The following is a 15914-nucleotide window of genomic DNA, read 5'->3' as shown; positions in this document are numbered from 1 at the left end:
AAGGAAGATTATCAGAGGAATCTACTGGCTTTTGCTATAAAAAGATTATTGGTGACTTTGGAAAGTGTGGTCAGGAGGGTGAAGCAGCCAAAACCTGCTTAAAGAAGATCAATAAGAAAACTGATGCAGAGGAAATGGTGGTAGCGTTACACCATTTAATTTTCTTTTTGATCTATCACGGAAGACTAGAAACGGAATCCAACTGAGCTCTGGTCCTGAAAGACATCCTTCATGGGAGCTTGAGATACTTTCTGTATATACTCCAAGTTGGTCGGCTTGTTTAAACTTCAAATCCATTTAATGAATGCACAGATGAACTTAACAGTGCCACGAAAGAACACTGAAGTCTGATTAGAGCTAGACAGATGACCCGGGTCGTCTCTAGAGACCAAGGATAACGGAGTAAATAATTCACAAGTCATTGCCTTAGCTGAAAAATATCAACGGTTTCAATTTCAGTGTTGGGCTATTTTCAAGAGTTTTACCCAAAAAGTGATTACTGAATCAGGGATTCAAAGGATCACAAGGCACCTATTGCTAGGCAAGACACCTAAGCCCAGGGTCTGAATGAAATTAAGCAGGGTCCAAGAGAAATAAAGACTTGGGCAAGTAAAACGGAAATGAGATTGAGAGCATTGGTGATGATTTTCTTTAAGGGAAGGAGGTGGAAGGAGAGACTAGCTAGGTGCAGTTTCTTTGGAGATGCACCTAGAGGGGCTGGAACAAAAAGAGCCATAAACGAGCACAGGTTTGTTAGGAAAGGTGGGTTCCTCGGGGGAGAGGGGAGGAAGGACCTGGGAGGGTGTCAAGGTGATAAAATGGGGACACCTTGGAACCCATTTTGGGATCAGAACCAGTTTCCCAGCCGGTAACTCTTGATTTTACACATACGGATAGCCGATAGCCAAATATTATCCTGCAGTGTATTTCCTCCCTTGTCTTTCAAGTACCCGTTTGTGTCTCAAGATGAAAACTCTTCATCTTGGGCTTTAATGTGCTCTACCACTTTTCCCCCGTCCTTCCGCAGCACTTGCATATATATCTTTAATTTATTTTAATATCTGCCTCCCCTTCTAGACTGTAAGCTCCCAGTGGGCAGGTAATGTCTTCCAGTTCTATATTGTGCTCTGTATACAATAAGCACTCAAATACCGTGGATTGTTTTTACCTTACCTGGAGCCACTGTATGGTTCAGAGTCTGTGCTCTAGCGAAACAAAACTACTCGCAATTTCCTCTGAAAGCAACTGCATGTGTCCGTAACCTTCTCCCAAATTATGCGCCTCCTAAATCCTCTTCTAGAATTCACTTCTCCAAATCTTCCTAGGCTAAACTCCAACTGGTTGAAATCGTGCCAATTATTTCAATAACCCCATTAGCATCTGTGTGTATCTCTGAACAGTGTAGGTTTGTTTTGTAACTTATGAATCTGTGCTTTGACCTCATCCCCCGGTTATGTTTATAAAATATAACTTAAAGATGTATACGTAATTTTAATCTAAACAAGGAGTTGGGAACGTTCACTGGTGTCACTGAGACAGTGCTACCACTGAATACCAGAAGTTGAGGAAAGATCAATATTGGGATATGAGTGCTTTCTGTGGAATATTCATTCATTCACTAGTATTTGAGAGCTTACTATGTGCAGAGCACTGTACTAAGCGCTTGGAATGGACAAGTCGGTAACAGAGACAGTCCCTGCCCTTTGACGGGCTTACTGTCTAATCGGGGGAGACAGACAGACAAGAACAATGGCAATATATAGAATCAAGGGGAAGAACATCTCATTAAAATAGCAAATAAATAGAATCAGGGTGATGTACATCTAATTAACAAAATAAATAGGGTAACGAATACTGTATTAAGTGTTGGAGAATGCACAATGGTTGGGATAGGTGAGCCCATCCCCCAAGGAGCTTAAAGTTTAGAGGGGGAGATGGACATTAAAACAAATTATTGGTGCCTACTTAAGTGCTCTGCGGCTGAAGGTAGGGGGATTATTCGGTGCTTAAAGGTAGAGACGCAAGGTCGTAGGCCTATGTGAAGAGCGGGGCTGGGAAATAAGGGCTGAGTGGGTAGGTCTTTTGGAATAGACGGGCCTTTTAAGAGGGTTTTGAAGGTGGGGAGAGTGGACTTTTGGATGTGGGCCAGGGATCGGCGGCAGGAAGGACTAGACTGAGGTACAGAAAGTAGGCTGGTGTTGAAGGAGAAGAGGAAGACGAGGAAGGATGGGGCTAAGTGACCGAGTGCTTTAAAGCCAAAGGTAAGGTGTCTGCTTGCAGAGGTAGATAGAAAACACTGGAGGTTCTTGGAGCGGGGGAAGATGGGGACTGAACAGTTTTTCACTCATACAGTAGTATTTACGGAGCGCCTACTACGTGCGGAGCACTGAGAAATGATCTGGGCAGCGGAGAGAAGTGGGGACTGGAGTGGAGAGAGGGCAGGGAGGTGAGCAAGGAGGCTGATCCAGAAGTAAAGGGCAGGGATATAAGTGCTCGGATCAGCAGAGTAGCAGCTTGGTGCAGAAAGGGTGGATTCTGGAGTTGTTGTCTAGGATCAATGGATAGGCTTCGATGACTGATAATAATAATAATGTTGGTATTTAAGCGCTTACTATGTGCAGAGCACTGTTCTAAGCGCTGGGTTTGACACAGGGTAATCAGGTTGTCCCCCGTGAGGCTCCCAGTCTTCATCCCCATTTTAATAATAATAATGTTGGTATTTGTTAAACGCTTACTATGTGCAGAGCACTGTTCTAAGCGCTGGGGTGGGTACGGGGTCATCGGGTTGTCCCACGTGAGGCTCACAGTTAATCTCCATTTGACAGATGAGGTCACTGAGGCCCAGTGAAGTGACTTAATAATAATAATGTTGGTATTTAAGCCCTTACTAGGTGCCGAGCACTGTTCTAAGTGCTGGGGGAGATACAGGGCCATCAGGTTGTCCCACGTGGGGCTCATACACTTTTAATCCCCATTTTACAGACGAGGGAACTGAGGCACAGAGAAGTTAAGTGACTTGCCCACAGTCACACAGCTGACAAGTGGCAGAGCCGGGAGTGGAACTCACGACCTCTGACTCCGAAGCCCAGGCACTTTCCACTGAGCCACGCTGCTTGCCCACAGTCACCCAGCTGACAAGTGGCAGAGCTGGGATTCGAACCCATGATCTCTGACTCCCAAGCCCGGGTTCTTTCCGCTGAGCCGCGGTACTATAGAAATGATCCCTGAAAGTATAGTCTATGTGCAAAGCACTGTTCTGAGCGCTGGGGAGGACAGAAAGTAATCAGCTTGTCCCACGTGGGGCTCAGTCTTAATGCCCATTTTCCAGATGAGGGAACTGAGGCCCAGAAAAGTGAAGGAACCTGCCCCAAGTCACACAGATGACAAGGATTTGAACCCACGATCTCTGACTCCGCAGCCCGGGCTCTTTCCACTGAGCCAGCCGGAATTGTCTCCTTAGCCTCAAACTTTCCTTAAAATGAGCCTGGGCTTCGGAGTCAGAGGTCATGGGTTCGACTCCTGGCTCTGCCACCTGTCAGCTGTGTGACTGTGGGCAAGTCACTCAACTTCTCTGTGCCTCAGTTACCTCATCTGTAAAATAGGGATTAACTGTGAGCCTCACGTAGGACGACCTGATGACCCTGGATCTCCCCCAGCGCTCAGAACAGTGCTTGGCACCAGTAAGCGCTTAACAAATACCAACATTATTATTAAGCCAAACCCAAATTACCAGCTTTATTATTTTAAATCGCCCCGTGTGCTTGATGCAAAAGAAAACGTTTTATTTTGTGAATGAGGTGTCCATCCCCTTGATTCTATTTATTGCCATTAAATCGTCTTTTTTGTCCTCTGTTTCCCCCATTAGACCGTGAGCTCGTCACTGGGCAGGGATTGTCCATTCCATTCATTCAGTCGTACTTATTGAGCGCTTACTAGGTGCAGAGCACTGTACTAAGCGCTTGGAATGGACAAATCGCTCTGCACCTAGTAAGCGCTCAATAAATACGACTGAATGAATGAAAACAGAGTAATAATAAGAATAATGTTGGTATTAAGCGCTTACTAGGTGCGGAGCACTGTTCTAAGCGCTGGGGGAGATCCAGGGTCATGAGGTGGTCCCACGGGAGGCTCACATCTAATCCCCATTTTCCAGATGAGGTCACTGAGGCCCAGGGAAGTGACTGGCCCACAGTCCCCCAGCTGACAAGGGGCCGAGCCGGGATTCGAACCCATGACCTCTGACTCCCAAGGCCGTGCTCTTTCCACGGAGCCCCGCTGCTTCTCTAGGCGCCTACTACGTGCCAAGCCCTGTCCTAAGCGCTGGATGCGTGCAAGGACTGTACTAAGCGCCCCTGGAGGGTGGCCCCTTCTCCAGCCGGGGGCCAAGGGGTGTCTGTCTCTCCCTCCCCAGCACCCCCGCCGTCCAGACCGTGACGTGGGCAGGGTCGGTCGCTGTGCCGTGTAGCTTCCCGAGCGCTCAGTACAGCGCTTCGCACCGGGTGAGCGCTTAATAAGTGAATGCACGGCCCCCGGGGCAGGGTCAGGCCCTACTAACCTGACCAGGTCCGTCATGCAAGACCCCACCACGACCACCGGTGCTGCCGCTGCTCCGGCCATGGTGGGAGAGGCGGAGGACTGTACTGAGCGCCCCTCCGCGCTGCCCTTCGCCCTGCACTGCCCTCGTTGCTAGGGCCGCAGCCCCGCCCCCCCACCCTAGCAACCGGGGCCTTCCGCCCCCCGCTGAAGGCGTCCGTCTCGGTGCCTGACGGAAACTCCTCCTCCGATTCCGGCCGCGTCCTTTTCATTTTCCCCCCACTCAGGCGGCGGGGAGGGTTTCCAGGCGGCGCTTCCCTGGCATTTTTGGGAATAACCGGCCGCTGGGGTGGCGGGGGAAGGAAGCCCTTCAGGCGCCCCACGGGGCAGCTCTTCCGGGCGCATGCGCGAGGAGGCTTTGGTGGGGGGGAGCCGAGAGGCCGAGCGGGTGCGCATGCGCGCGGAGGCTTTGGTGGGGGGGGCCGAGGGTCAGCGCGGGTGCGCATGCGCGTGGAGACTGGTGGGGGGGGTCGCGGGGAGTTAGCGCGATGCGCATGCGTGCGGGATTTTGGTGGGGGAGGGGTCAGCCCGGTGCGCATGCGCGGGGAGGCTTTGGGTTCGCCGGGAGTCCGCGCGCAGACTTTGGGGGAGGAGGGCTAGAAGTGCATGTGCGCGCGCGGAGGCTGTTGGGGGGGGGGGTGCCCTCCCGGGCGCGCATGCGCGCGGAGGCTGTTTGGGGGGGAGCCGCCGACGAGAGGCGGGAGTCCGCGTGGGCGCGCATGCGCGCGGAGTCTGTTGGTGGGGGGCGCCGTGGAGGGGGACGGGAGCGCGCGTGCGCGTGCGCGCGGTGTAGGTGCTGGGGCGTCGGGGGCGCGCCCGGCGTGGTCGGGCCCCGCGCGTCCTGACGGCGTCTGTCGGGCTAGTCCAGGTACTCGCTCCGGGGCGGGCGCGGGGGCAGCGGCGGCGAGGCCGGCGGGAATTAGGATCCAGGGGGAAACAGGGCTGGGCCGGGGGGAGGGGAGGGACCCCCCCCAGCCCCTCCGAGGGGAGGGGGCGCCGCGTTTCCCCCCCCCGCCGCCGGGGCCCGATAGTCCAGCCCAACTTCCGGTGCGGGGGGGGAGGGGCCGAGCCCGCGCTAGGCCTCGGGGCGGGGGGCGGCCCATGGCGGGGGCGGCCGCCGCTTCTGAGGGTCCCTCTGCCTCATCGGACCCCCGCGGGTTGGGCCGGGGGCCGAAACGTCGCCATCGAAGGGGTTCTTGGACCCCGATGGATCCCGATGGCGTCCACCTGGGCCACGGGCCCTCGCGGGGGCCGGGGAGGAGGAGGCCACGCCCCCTCCCGTGACGTCACCGGCGCGTCCGTGACGTAACTCGCCGACCGACCAATTAGCAGCGTTCATCGGAGTTAAGGGGCGCTTACTATGAGCAGCGCACTGGACTCCTCCTCATCCTATTTATTAAGCGCTTCTTATGTTCCAAGCACTGTTCATGCAATCGATAGTACTTAATAATAATAATGTTGGTATTTGTTAAGCGCTTACTAGGTGCAGAGCACTGTTCTAAGCGCTGGGGGAGATCCAGGGTCATCAGGTGGTCCCACGTGGGGCTCCCAGTCTTCATCCCCATTTTCCAGATGAGGTCACTGAGGCCCAGTGAAGTGACCAGCCCAAAGTGCCCCAGCTGACAAGTGGCAGAGCTGGGATTCGAACTCATGACCTCCGACTCCCAAGCCCCGGCTCTTGCCACGGAGCCACGCTGCTTCTCAAAAGTGGTGGTATTTGTTAAGCACTTACTATGTGCCCAGCGCTGTTCTAAGCGCTGGGGGATACAAGGTGATCAGGTTGTCCCACGTGGGGCTCACAGTTTTACTCCCCATTTTACAGATGAGGTAAGTGAGGCACAGAGAAGTGAAGTGACTTGCCCAAAGTCACACAGCTGGCAAGCGGCGGAGCTGGGATTCAAACCTCTGAACTCTGACTCCCAAGCCCGGGCTCTTTCCCCTGAGCCACGAAGAAGTGACATATTTATTAAGCGCTTCTTGTGTCCCAAGCACTGTTCAATCGATAATATTTATTGAGCTCTTACCATGGGCAGAGCACTGGACTACTAATCATTATCATCATATTTATTAAGCGCTTCTTGTGTCCCAAGCACAGTTCATTCAATAGGGTTGAGCGCTTACTATGGGCAGAGCGCTGGACTACTCATCATCATCATCATCATGATATCTATTAAGCGCTTATTATGTCCCCAGCACTGTTCCTTCAACCGATTAGTATTCATTGAGCGCTTACCATGGGCAGAGCACTGGACTACTAGTCATCATCATCATCATGATAGTTATTAAGCGCTTATTACGTCCCAAGCACTGTTCATTCGGTAGTATATATTGAGCGCTTACTATGGGCAGAGCATTGAACTACTCATCATCATCATAATATTTATTAAGCGCTTATGTCCCAAGCACTGCTTATTCAATCGATGGTTTTTATTGAGTGCTTACTATGGGCAGAGCACTGGAATACTGATCATTCAATAGTATTTATTGAGCGCTTACTATGTGCAGAGCACTGTACTAAGTGCTTGGAATGGACAAATCGGTAACAGACAGTCCCTGCCCTTTGACGGGCCCACGGTGTAATCACGGGCTTACGGTCTAATCATCAGCATCATGATAGTTATTAAGCGCTTATGATGTCCCAGGCGCAGTCCATTCCTTCGACAGTGTTGAGCGCTCACTATGTGCAGAGCACTGGACTAATCATCATCATCATGATGATAGTTATTAAATGCTTATGTCCCAAGCACTGTTCATTCGATAGTATTCATTCAATAGTATTTATTGAGTGTTTACTATGTGCAGAGCACTGTACTAAGCGCTTGGAATGAACAAATCGGCAACAGTTATTTAAACGCTTATGTCCCAAGCACTGTTCATTCGATAGCATTCATTCAGTAGTATTCATTGAGCGCTTACTATGTGCAGAACACTGTACTAGGCGCTTGGAATGAACAAGTCGGCAACAGTTATTAAACGCTTATGTCCCAAGCACTGTTCATTCGATAGCATTCATTCAATAGTATTCATTGAGCGCTTACTATGTGCAGAGCACTGGACTACTAATCATCATATTTATTAAGCACTTATTATGTCCCGAGCACTATTCATTCGATAGTATTTATTGAGCGCTTACTATGGGCAGAGCCCTGGACTACTAATCATCATCATGATAGTTATTAAATGCTTATTATGTCCCAAGCACTGTTCATTCGATAGTATTCATTGAACGCTTTCTCTGTGCAGAGCACTGTACTAAACCCTTGGGAAGGTACGATACGATAATATCCACCCCAGCGCTTAACAAATACCATCATTATTCGTAATAAACGGTGACAATCCCTGTTTTCATTGGTAGCTTTTACGGTACGTCGGCCAACTCTGATTTAGTTTCTGGGCTCATCGTAAAACCAGCGTCGTATTGATCCGAAGCATGGTCTTGACCCCTATAGAGTGTCCCCCTCTCTCCCCCCTTCATTCCTATTTATTGAGCACTTACTGTGTGCAAAACACTGTACTAAGCGCTTGGGAGGGTCCGTTATCACGCGCGGGCACAATCCCTGCCCCAGACGAGCTTTCGCTCAAAGTGATTGCTGCAGTTGAGAACTGAGGCCGACGGCGAGAAAATTCAAAAGATCCTTTCAGGACTTGAAGGGGGACAGAGTTTCTGGTTTTGTGGGTAGGGAACCGACTCCCCTGTACTTTACTCTCCCAAGCGATTAGTAATAATAACTGTGGCGTTTAAGCGCTTACTGTGTGCCGGGCACTATACTAAACTCTGGGGTGGATACAAGCAAATCAGGTTGGACACAGTCCCCGTCCCACGTGGAGCTCACAGTCTCGATCCTCGTTTTCTTTTTTTTACAGATGAAGTAACTGAGGCCCAGTGAAGTGACTTGCCCAAGGTCACACAGCAGACGAGCGGCAGAGCCGGGATTAGTACAGTGCTGTGCATACAGTAAGCACACAGTAAATACGATCGATTGACATATTGGGCCGGGACTACTTCGCTCTGTAGCTTGAATTAAGAAAGTAGTCAACTATACTTTTGCTCTGTTTTCTTTTGCATCAAGCACACGGGGCAGTTTAAAGGAATAAAGCCAACAATTTGCGATTGCCTTTAAAAGGCGTTGATAGGATTCTTTTATTTTAATGAAACTTTGAGGCGAAGGAGGCGGTTCCTTCGTCGGTACGCTTAAGATAAGGGATGAAATTATTGTGAGTTTCTTCGATCAGATAAAAAAATAAAATGAATTTATTGATAAGACAAAATCAGGAGAGTGGAGCACTGTGTATAAGGAGCCCTTTGTCTTTTATTTTGACAATGTACACAAAATAAAGAAATCATCTTAAAAGTGTCCAACCTTTTCAAGTCTGCTTTTCTTTGAAATTAGAGGGAAAAGAAGGTGAAGCATGTAGAGCGGAGAGAATTCAGTTCCACGTGAGAAAGCGTGTGTGTGTAATAATACTGGTGGGTGTTAAGCAGCGGAGCCTAGCGGGTAGAACACGGGCCTAGAGAAGAAGGACCTGGGTTTTAATCCTGACTCCGCCACTCGTCTGGTGTGTGTGATCTTGGGCAAGTGACTTAACTTCCGTGTGCCTCAGTTCCCTCATCTGCAGAATGGGCTTTAAGACTGTGAGCCCCGTGTGGGACGTGGACATCCAACCCGATCAGCTTGTCTCAACATCAGAATTTAGTTCAGTGTCTGGCGCATAGAAGGCATTTAATAAATACCATTTAAAAATAAAAAATAAATGGGGAAACCGTATAGAAAGGAGATAACCACATGAGAGAGCGTTTGTGTAATAATAGTATTAATTATGGTAATGATAATAGAATCTGTTAAGCACTCGGAGAAAGATTGTATAAAGAAATAAGTGAAGTTGAAAAATAAATAAATGGTTGACTCTCATACCTGCAGAAGGCCTCAGCATCTCTGCTGTCAAGAGACAAGGGTGGAGAACGTCTCGTTACCAGGGAGGGGACTATCCCGGGGATCCTGCCCTTTCCCGCCCTGAAACTCCTAGGCAGGTATCATAGACCGTGAGCCTGTTGTTGGGTAGGGATTGTCTCTCTCTGTTACTGAATTGTGCTTTCCGATTGCTTAGTACAGTGCTCTGCACGCAGTAAGCGCTCCATAAATACGATTGAATGAGTGAATGAACGATCAATTGTCTTATTCTCTCCCAACCACCTAGTACAGTGCTGTGCACACAGTAGTTGCTCAATAAGTACCCTGAAGTGATTGATTTGGGAATGACAGATTCGCGGTGAGATCTCACCGTCCAGCAGCCCTTCCTTCGGGTGATCCAGTGTGTCCTCTCTCTGGTCATTGTTACAGGAAGAATCTTCTCTTGAAAACTCTCTACGGCCCTTTCCCAGAATAATGGTCGATGAGTGCGGAGGTACTCCTATTTCAACATTTATCGTCGAGGATGCTTAGAGCTTCCCCGTGGAGTAGTATTTTTTTTTTTTTGATAGAATGTATGAAAAACTCCCCTTGTCCGGAGGAGAGCTTCTCCCATGTCAGAATAGGGACATCGCTTGCCTCATTCTCTTTACATCATTTACTAGAAATTATCTGCCTCCGATTTGGGATTATTACTCAGGGAATGGTAAATGGAGATGGGGTACATCATTTAAATTGAGTTCATTCTAAAAGTAGCAACCTTTCTTGTAAAGATTCGTATGTCCTCTTTTTCCCCAAAGCTCTTAAGGATTCATACGTTCTCTTTCTTTTCCCAAGCACTTGATGTATTTTAAGCAGTCATTTTGGAATCGCGAGGATCTAAAAATTAACCATCTAATTTACATTACCCTGGCTAGTGGCAGAGATCAGATGATTATCGGCCGAGGGTGAATTGAATTTTTCCACAGGATTCCGATATATGGACTTATATTTGAAGAGGACACCGCCGACAGTGAAGCTCACTTAGGAGCGCATGAATGGCTGAGAAGGTCAATGCGCAATCCACAGTCCCAGCCACATTGAGCACACGCAAAAGTTGTCCCTCGTACTTGATGTTAGTAGCGCCCGGCACCATGTTCTCTTTTGCCTCCTTATCTCTCCTTCCCCGTCAGTCCCTCGATGGTATTTATCGAGCCATGACTCCATGCAGAGCACCGCACTAAAACATTTCCTCTGCCCAGGCTTTCCAGTTCGGGTTCTCCTTACGGCCCCTTTCTGGATCTCCCGCTGTCGCTTTTTCTCCTCGACCCAACGCAGTCGAGACTGACTACGTTCCCGAACTTCATTGTCCGGGCCTTGCCATTTGATATCGATAATAATGGTGGGATTTGTTAAGCGCTTACTCCGTGCAAAGCACTGTTCTAAGCCCTGGGGGCATGCAAGGTGATCAGGTTGTCCCACGTGGGGCTCAAGTGTGGTCCGTCCAAGAGGGTCCCTGGCGGAACCGTCCACGGAGGTGAACGTGAAACTTTGTGTCGTCCAGGTCTTGCAGGCAAAGAGGAGTCCGTCAACTGTAAGACCCGGGTGACGCGCCAGCTCTGTAGGTATTCGGTTTGGTCTGTATCACCGATCTGCCGCCGCCCTCTGTTTAGCAATCTCCTAAAGGATGCCCTGGCCATCTTATTTCTCATCTCCATTTCCTTGTCTGGCATCGCGTGGGCAGGGAACGTGTCTGCTAACTCTGTGTTGTACTCTCCCGAGTGTTTAGTACGGTGCTCTGCACATAGGAAGCGCTCAGTAAATACCATTGATGGATAGTCAGTGTGTTGCCTAGCGTCCGACTCTGTGTTGCCAATAAAAAAAAATCAGTTAAAGGCATACAGTTATCACAGCTACCTTTCTGGAATGAGCTTTTAAGTTCTCATCTTCCCTTAAGAAGCTCTCTGTCACTCAATATAGCTGTAGTAATAATAATGTTGGTATTTGTTAAGCGCTTACTATGTGCAGAGCACTGTTCTAAGCGCTGGGGGAGATACCAGGGTCATCAGGTTGTCTCACGTGAGGCTCACAGTTAATCCCCATTTTACAGATGACGTCACTGAGGCACAGAGAAGTGAAGTGACTTGCCCACAGTCACACAGCTGACAAGTGGCAGAGCTGAGATTCGAACCCATGACCTCCGACTCCCAAGCCCGGGCTCTTTCCACTGAGCCACGCTGCTTTTACAATTTATCTGTATGCACCTGCGTCTGGTTTTCTGTGGTCCCTGGATGCGAGCTGGGAAAGCTGCAGGTAGTGGGTTGTAATGTGGGCCGCGGATGCGTGAAAGGAAAGAGAAGAGCAGGATCTTTCCAGTCCCGTTTTTGCCTCTGAACAGTGAGAAGCAGCGTGGCCCAGTAGAAAGAGTTTGGGCCTGAGAGTCGGAGGATGTGGGTTCAATTGTATTTATTGAGCGCTTACTGTGTGCAGAGCACTGTACTAAGCTCTAATCCGGGCTCTGCTCCTTGCCTGCTATGAAGTCAGTTAAGTTCATGGACCCTCAGTTTCTTCATCTATAAAACGGGGATTCGGTTTTGCGGTATCCATCTCTAGATCGAGTCTCTTTTGGGGCAGGGACTGCGTCCAACCCGATTAGCCCGTATCTGCCTCAGCGACTAATACAGTACCTGGCACATAGTAAGCACTTAACGGATATTAGTTATTATGGTGTTCTTCAGAACTGGAGGATAGGGAAATGCCCCCTCGGGTGGACGTCAATATGGGGATGATGTTTTCACTCATGAAAGGTAAGCACCTGCCTTCCGCTAGTCGATAAGCTCGATGTGGGCCGGGACCATGTCTACGCACTCTGGTGTACTCTCACAAGTGCTTAGTACAGTGCTCTGCACACGGTAAGCGCTCAGCAAGTACCATCGAAGAGGGTGGAGGCCCATTTTCGTGCCGCCAAAATAGTTTGGGCAAAGTCAGGGTCCCAGAAGTACAGAAATTGCTTAGAACAGTGCCTGGCACATAGTAAGCACTTAGCAAATACCAGTATCATTATTATTATACCATTTCATTAGTCCTTGTCTGATTTTGACGTTCTGAAATGATTAAAGTGTAATAAACAGGTACTCTGAAAAGGCATAGTTATCTGGGTACAAAGTCTTCACTGGAGTAGTTGAACAGGATGTGAATATAAGGTTACAGTAATAACCTTGGTGAAATAATGTGGGATTAACAAATGAACTGATTATATCATGCAGGAATCCAGATACATTTTAATAGAAAACAGAGGGGGTGCCGTGTTTGCTCAAAGTTCCTTTGCTCCCATTTGCAGAGCAGCCCAACACGAGGAAGCCGAAATGTCGCCCGAAGTGGCCTTGAATCGGATTTCTCCAATGCTTTCGCCGTTCATATCCAGCGTGGTCAAGAATGGAAAAGTTGGGTTGGATGCTACAAACTGTTTGAGGATAACAGACCTGAAATCTGGGTATGTATTAGAGCCGATTCCACGTTTTCCCTTTAGGCTATTCCTTTAGAGTATGTACTGCTTTCTCTGTGTATATGTTTCTCTCTGTAAAAAAGAGAGAACCGAAAAACACTAGGCCAGAGATGTTTGTAGATTCGGATCGTTTGATTCTTGAGTTCCCATATTTGAGGTTTTTCCAGAGTGTCTTTTTGTGTGTGTGTGTGTGTGTTCAAGCACTTACTATGTGCTAGGTACTGTATTAGGCACCGGGGTAGATATAAGATAATTATTGGGTTGGACACAGTCTCTGTCTCACCTAGGGTTCATAGTCTGAGACTTAATTTCTGAGCTGCAGTGCTTTCTGAGATAACCCCCCCCCCCCCAGCCACCTCCCCCTCGGCTGTGTCAGATATTCTTGTTCCAGCTTGGCTTTTCTTCCTGTTATTAACCATTTACACTTGAGGACTTGTCCTTTTATTAGTAATGATGATGATTGTGGTATTTGGTAAGGACTGGGGTAGATTCAAGATCATCAGGTCCGATTCAGTCCCTGTCCTGCGTGGGGCTCACAGTTATAAGTAGAAGGGAGAAAAGATATTTCATCCCTATTTACAGATGAGATAATGGAAACGCAGAGAACTGAAGGGACTTAAGTGACTTGCCTAAGGTCACACAACAGGCAAGTAGCAGAGCTGGAATTAGAACCCAGGGCCCCTGGCTCCCAGACCTGTGCTCTTTCCACTGGGCCGAACTGACCTTCCGCCTACCCTGTCCCCGTTTGCTTTTTGTGATACGAAAGCATCTGGGAGTCTGTAGAAAATAGCAGGTTGCATTCCTACTCCCCTTTCTCTCCTTGTAAGAAGGTAATTTTCATCTCCTCTTTCTCTTCTCACACATTCACACTCACTTTGATCAGCAGAACTCTTGGCTGTAGATTAGATTCTCGAATTGAACAGCTGTTAGAGCAATTAGCCACTTCTCTGGAGCAGCGGACTCTCCGTTAAGACCTACGTAGAGCCTGCTTCTCTAGAAGAAAAATCAGGAGAATGAAAAGGTCTGTGGTGGAAGTGATTTTAGAAGTTACTTTCTGCCACTCTTGCACTGGAAAGTGTTTATCAGGTTAGTTCCTGAAAACTGTGATTGCCGTTAATAGCTAAAATAATCTGCAAAAAATTGTAAATTCAGCGTGTAGATGTTTCACATATTGCTGCCTTTGAAGCCAGATGCTTCTAATCTGATTTATATGTGAAGTATTATTGGTAAGAACCTTATGATGTTTTAATTTTTATAAAGCTACCAGCCAACAAAATAAATTAGCTATGCCCAAACCTTTCATCACTTTCCTGCTCTAAAAGAATAATAATCAATCATGGATTTGATAGCAGTCTACACCAGGAGCCTGGGGTGGAGGTTGGGGGAGGAAAAAAGAGGCCTGTGTATTTTCAGCTTTGACTTAAATTAGCTATGCTCATGGCTTGACCGTCCCCCTTCACCTCCCCTCAGCTAAGCTCCCTTTCCACCCTTTCCCTCTGCTCCTCCCCCTCCCCCTTCCCCTCAGCACCTTGCTCATTTGTCTATATTTTTATTACCCTATTTATTTTGTTAATGAGGCGTACCTCCCCTTGATTCTATTTATTGCTATTATGTTGTCTTGTTTTTGCCCGTCTCCCCGATTAGACTGTAAGCCCGTCAATGGGCAGGGATTGTCTCTATCTGTTGCCGAATTGTACATTCCAAGCTCTTAGTCCAGTGCTCTGCCCCTAGTAAGCGCTCAATAAATACTACTGAATGAATGAACTCTTTTTAGTCAGCCAGTGGTATTTATTGAGCGCTTAATGTGTATAGAGTACCTTACTAAGCTCTTGGGAGAGTCCAATACAGCAGAGTTAGTAAGCACGTACCCTGCCTACAGTAAGTTTACAGTCTAGAGGGGGAGACCGGTTTTACTAGAAATCAATAATCCCACTCTACCTTCTAGTCGGTTGTGGCCTTGTGTAAACTCGTCTAGCTAAGCGAGCGGATCAGAAGGACGTGATGCAATGGTCACTGTGGGATGCTGATGGACGGAACGCATTCCAGGACTTCAGTGTTTATGATTCTGTCCTAAACAGTGCTGTTAAAGTATCGTACTTAGGTGGGCACAGCGGGAAATACTTTAGAAGTCAGACGTGCTGTGAGAGGTTCAGGTCTTTGTCGGAAAGAAGGCTGGACACTCCAGCTGCTCCATAGACTGTCTTAGCTCTGTGTTTCGCTGTCATGTCTCCCGAAGAACGTACAAACCTTCTTAATTCAATTTCCTTCCTATTTGCCTAGGCTTCCATTTTTGGTCCTGTTTTGGCCAGGGAACGTGTCACTTAGTTACTCTGTACTTCCTAAGTGCCCGGTACAGTGCGTCGGCCCAAGTGGGCTCTCAAATGCCGCTGCTAACTAACGAGGAAAATTTCGTGATTGAATTCAGCTCTGGATAGCCAGAGGCGACACTTTGTTTTAGGATTTGCCAGGTGAGAGCTGGTTCCTTCTTTGGGTGGTCTTCACGTTTAATTGTCATTCTAGAGCCTTTATAGATTCCAAGAGGCAATTCAGATCCTCTGCGTATGTTCTCGGGTGTGGGCTTCCAGAACACCACCATCCGACCTCATAGAGGAGTTCCTGTATGAATGAGTCAAGGATTTTTAATGGTCTAGTCTCTTAATTCCATTGTACTCTCCCAGATCTTTAGTATGGCGAAGGCTATAAATGTTAAGTGGACTGGAGTGAGGCTGAGAATTGAAAGTATTTCCCCAGAGGATCACAATTTGGTATTAATAGTATTTAAGTGCTTACTCTGTGCCAGGCAATCCACTAAACACTGGGTTAGATACAAGCTAATCAGGTTGGACACAGTCCCGTGTCCCACATGGGGCTCACAGTCTTAATTCCCATTTTATCGATGAGGGAACTGAGACCCAGAGAAGTGAAGTGGC

The 15914-nt window shown here is 48.4% G+C and overlaps 2 protein-coding genes and 1 long non-coding RNA gene across 7 annotated transcripts in view; 1 reads left to right on the top strand and 2 right to left on the bottom strand.

The window, feature by feature from the left end:
- RBKS (ribokinase) overlaps window positions 1-4698 on the bottom strand; it is an 81628-nt gene extending 76930 nt beyond the window's left edge. Inside the window, exon 1 of the mRNA XM_007667057.3 lies at window positions 4556-4698. Within this exon, the coding sequence (XP_007665247.3) occupies window positions 4556-4617 (62 nt within the window). The 5' untranslated portion in view covers window positions 4618-4698. The remainder of the gene's footprint in view (window positions 1-4555) is intronic.
- Window positions 4699-5361: 663 nt separating this feature from the next.
- The window catches only part of BABAM2 (BRISC and BRCA1 A complex member 2), a 311772-nt gene continuing 301219 nt past the window's right edge, over window positions 5362-15914 (top strand). The window contains exons 1-2 of one of the 5 annotated variants that reach the window (XM_039913076.1): window positions 5362-5461; window positions 12820-12972. In XM_039913076.1, coding sequence (XP_039769010.1) covers window positions 12845-12972 — 128 coding nt within the window. In that variant the 5' untranslated portion in view covers window positions 5362-5461; window positions 12820-12844. Of the gene's footprint in view, window positions 5462-8518; window positions 8549-12819; window positions 12973-15914 lie in introns of those variants that run through there. The other 4 variants (XM_007667059.4, XR_003762063.2, XM_029072333.2 and 1 more) reach the window with 4 other exon arrangements.
- LOC103170184 lies at window positions 12741-15270 on the bottom strand. The gene is made up of 3 exons (XR_003762065.2): window positions 14923-15270; window positions 13859-13977; window positions 12741-13056 (listed from the first exon to the last, which is right to left on the bottom strand). It is a non-coding gene; the product is annotated as an uncharacterized LOC103170184 (long non-coding RNA).

This window comes from Ornithorhynchus anatinus, chromosome 9 (genome assembly GCF_004115215.2).
Source record: "Ornithorhynchus anatinus isolate Pmale09 chromosome 9, mOrnAna1.pri.v4, whole genome shotgun sequence".
Taxonomy (NCBI): Eukaryota; Metazoa; Chordata; class Mammalia; order Monotremata; family Ornithorhynchidae; genus Ornithorhynchus; species Ornithorhynchus anatinus.
This window is presented reverse-complemented; position numbering and strand designations above follow the sequence as displayed.